Here is a 3919-nt window from a genome sequence, read left to right as displayed (position 1 = left end):
GCCCTGCCCTCCAAAGCCCCCCAGCCTGTCTACCCCCAGCTGCACCCAGTCTCCCAGAGGCCCCCCCAGCCTTACCCTGCCCCCCAGAGCCCGCTGTCCAACCTGTGTGCCCCTGGCCTTACCCCAGCCTCACCCAGCCCCCACATCTGTGTACCCCCAGACTTACCCCCAGTCCCACCCTGCCCGTGCCTACCCCAGCTTGAAGACATGCTTGCGTTTCTTGTAGTCAAGGGCCACGCTGCACTGGGTGCCCTGCAGGCCAACAGGCGCCTCGCCATGGTAGGGCACGCCGTGGGCCGCATTCTTAGCGTCCTTGTAGAAGCCGAGGCTGCCCTTGCGCAGGACACAGTACACGTTCTGCCATGATCTGGGGGGTGGGAGGGAAAGGGGTCGTTGGGGTGTGGACAGCTCTGGCCCATGCTCCCCCTGACAGGGTCTGTGGGGAAGGGGGGGGGGGTCTCACCTGTTGGCTGCCTTCTTGCCCTGGGCTTCCATCTCCTGCTTGCGGCACAGGGTCCCCTCCATAGTCTCCTGGGCAGGGGGCTCAGGTGCCCTGGGTGGGAGGGTGGCAGCATGGGCAGGGTCGGCAATCAGGGCGGGGCCCTTGAGGCGGGGCTTGGGTGAGGGGGCGGGGCTCTGCTCCTTATCCTTAGCCAGTGGGTCCAGCCCTGCCCCACTCGTTGCCTCTGTTGTCTCCAAGACCTGGGGGCAAAGGATGGGGCTGGAGCTGCCCAGTGCCTCCTGTGTCTGCCACCCACCCCGTTCCCACTCCCATTCCCGGGCTGGAGCAGAACTCAGGCATCCAGGCGTCCAGCCATGCTCTCCGTCCCCAGCTCCCATCTCCCCCACAGTCACGCGGGTTCCCCCCCTGCAGGCCCAGCATGTACCTGGGAAGACTCTGAGTCGGGGCAGATGCCATTGATGGCGGGCAGCTCCGTGGCGCAGATCTGCATGGTGGGGGTCCTGGGGATGGGGGGAGATGGTGAGTGGGAGGCAGTAAGATCTGTGGGGATGCCCCCTGCCCCCACAGTGCCCAGCCTGATGCCCCTATCACCACTGTCTTCCCACAGCCCTCCCTGTGCCCCTCTCCATAACCTAACCCCCTGCCACACCCCCTCCCCAGCACAGCTCCTGGCCCCCCACCTGGCACCGTGGCTGGAGGATGGCCCTTGCTGCCCATCCAGGGCTGGGGCTGACTGCGCTGCGGCCGTGGGCTCGGGCTCTGGCGCTGGCTCTGGTTCTGGCGGCTGCCTCTTTCTGGCCTCCTCCTCCTCCCGCTGGCGCCGCTCCTTCTCCTCCAGCTGGGTGGGGGGCAGGGGAGGCAGGGATAAGCTCCTGACCCAGCCCCCCGTCTCAGAAGGGCTCAGAGGCTCTGGGCCCCAGGTTGCTACCCATGGGGCTGGGAACCTTCTCCTGGAAGCAGTGGGGCCACCCGGTTCTGACCCAGGTCGGAGGGGGGCTGCGTTTGGGAATCTGGGGTACGCGGATGCTGGTCTCACCGCAGTGAGGCGCTCCAGTGCTAGGAAGCGCTCCTCCCAGGCTGCCACCGACTTCTGGAAGCCCTCGTGCCGCTTGATGAGGTTCTCGACTTCGGCCACGCTGCCTCCCAGCTCGGCCGAGCGCACGATGGGCTCCTGGCTGGACAGCCATGCCTCCGCCATGCTGGCATCGCGCCCGAACATCAGCACCTCCATCACTGCAGGGAGGAGTGGGGCAAGATGGGTTAGGACCCAGGTGTCTGGGCTCCCGACCTTTTGGGAGAGAACCCGGCCACAGAGGCTCCCCAAGCCCCTGCTCTAATCTCCCCACACCCCACTGCCCTCCCAGTGCTGGAGACCAGCCAGGCATCTGGGCTCCCCCCATTCCTGCACCCCAGCCCACTCACCGATCTGCAGCCAGTCCATCTTGTCCTGCCACCGCTCCCCGATCTCCTTGCGCCGTGCCTGCAGCTCCAACAGCTTTTCTGAGATCTGTATTTTGGAGGGGGGGGCGGATGCTCAGGGAATGGGGTCTCCCCCAACAGCTCTGTCTGCCATCTTCCCAGGACATCCAGGCACAAAGCTGCCCAGCTGTGCCAGGACCCCTGGAAGCAGACAGAGGCAGGGGTCTCACCTCATTGGCAGCGTAGTGCCCCTTCTCCAGCAGCGCAGTGCCGGTGGCTATGCAGGCCATGAAGCTGTCCGCCCGCGCTTCCACTTCTGCCTTGATCCCGTGGTGGTTCTTGATGACCAGGTCAGCCGAGGACACGTCCCTGTGGGGAGGAGGGGAAGGGGGTGCCTCAGACACCTGATGCCCCACTCAGCTGCCCGGCCCTGCAGGCCGATGAGGGTGCAAGGTGGACTTGGACTGACTGGTTCAGACTGGGCTGGTGAGACTGGGATAGGCTGGATCAGGGTGCTTCAGCCTGGGCTGGACTGATCTGAACTGGGCAGAGCTGTGTGGGACAGGGGTAGACTGGGCATGAGGGCTCCAGAATGGGGCTGGGTCAGGGTGCTCCAGGCTGAGTTTGGGCTGGGCTGGGCTGGGCTGGACAGGGCAAAAGGGGACACAGGGCTGGCCTAGGCTGGGCACCCATCGCAGCAGCTGGCAGCCCTCGATCTGCAGCAGCCTGGGCTGCGGGGGGGCACACACTCACCGCGGGTGCTCGTGGCCCTCGATCTGAAGCAGGACGCCATCCATCCAGAGCAGCAGGTCGCGCACAGCACGCAGGAAGCGGAACCGGTCGACAGTGTCGAGCAGCAGCTGGCGGCGGCACCGGCTGCGGGTGCCCAGCGCGGCCCAGGCCTCACTCACCGCCTGCTCGTGCCGCCCAATGTCCTCGGCCTTCTCGCCTGCATAGGCCTTCTGCAGCCGCCCCGCATCCTCCTGCACTTGCTGCACCTGCATATGCACCAGGGGAATCAGCTGGGCCCCACTGCCACCCCCACCTGCCCTGGGCTCCTCAGCTGCTGATCTCCCTCCTTGCCATGGCACCTGGGCACCGGAGGCCTGGATGTCATGTTCATGGCACTCTGGGAACACTGCCCTCTCTGAGCCACCCCAGCCCCAGCCCGGGCACCTGCGTGCTGAGGGCTTGGATGTCGTGCTCGAAGGCGCTGTGGGAGCGTTGCATGGCCTCGGCGGTGTTGAGGTCACGGCCTAGCTCGTCGGGCAGCTGTGCCTGCTTGTGCTGGACCTGGGCCAGGGCCTGGCGCGCATCGTGATAGAAGCGGTGCAGCTCGTAGGAGGCCGCCAGCATCTGGCTGCGCGTGTCCATCAGCTCCAGCAGGTCGGCCCAGGCCTCATTCAGCCCGTCCTTCCACTCTGCCACCGTGGCGCTGTCTGAGTGGCCGCCCGCGATGAGCTCGTCTGCCAGCGCGTTCACCCCGTCCACCCGCTCCTGCCCGATGGCGCTCGTGTCCCGCGAGAACTCCCGGAACTTGTCCCGCAGCATCTGGGGGAGGCGGGTGTGAGCCCGGGGGCCAGGGCCAGGGCCAGGCCCCACAGCGCTACTGGGGGGTGGCCAAGAACCCATGGCCCGGTGGCCCCTGTGACCGCCTGGCGCCCCCCCTCGCACTCACGGTGACGTGCTCATAGTCCTGGCCCAGCTCGTGGGAGGCAGCCACCACCTCGCGCTCCGAGATCCACTGCTCCAGGTCGTCCACGTCCCGCTTGAGCTGACAGAGACGCTGCTGCTCCTGCAGCTGCCCCCGCCGCTCCCCCGCCAGGTCCTTTAGGCTGGCGTATAGCTTGTCCACCTGGCCCTGCCGCAGCCGCAGCCGCTCACTGCCCGGCGGGGGGGGACAGATAGATGGGGCTGGGTGAGCTGTGGCCTTCCTAGCCTCTCCCTGGGGGCCATGGGCCTGAGGGATAGGTGGGAGCCACGCTCTGAAGGGCCAGACCACGCTGGAGGGGTGGGAGGGTATAGGCAGTTTCATCC

The 3919-nt window shown here is 66.9% G+C and overlaps 1 protein-coding gene across 1 annotated transcript in view; it reads right to left on the bottom strand.

Annotated features, from left to right (window-relative positions):
• SPTBN2 (spectrin beta, non-erythrocytic 2) overlaps positions 1–3919 on the bottom strand; it is a 21441-nt gene that overhangs the window by 1457 nt on the left and 16065 nt on the right. Inside the window, exons 27-36 of the mRNA XM_019547365.1 lie at positions 3561–3765; positions 3059–3433; positions 2636–2880; positions 2113–2251; positions 1886–1970; positions 1500–1696; positions 1144–1301; positions 888–963; positions 464–702; positions 194–367 (exon numbers count right to left, since the gene is read on the bottom strand). Of these exons, the coding sequence (XP_019402910.1) occupies positions 194–367; positions 464–702; positions 888–963; positions 1144–1301; positions 1500–1696; positions 1886–1970; positions 2113–2251; positions 2636–2880; positions 3059–3433; positions 3561–3765 (1893 nt within the window). The remainder of the gene's footprint in view (positions 1–193; positions 368–463; positions 703–887; positions 964–1143; positions 1302–1499; positions 1697–1885; positions 1971–2112; positions 2252–2635; positions 2881–3058; positions 3434–3560; positions 3766–3919) is intronic.

The sequence above is a fragment of the Crocodylus porosus genome, unplaced genomic scaffold (genome assembly GCF_001723895.1).
Source record: "Crocodylus porosus isolate Cpor-Errol unplaced genomic scaffold, CroPor_comp1, whole genome shotgun sequence".
Taxonomy (NCBI): Eukaryota; Metazoa; Chordata; order Crocodylia; family Crocodylidae; genus Crocodylus; species Crocodylus porosus.
Note: the sequence above shows the minus strand (reverse complement) of the source record. Positions and strands in the feature narration are given on the sequence as shown.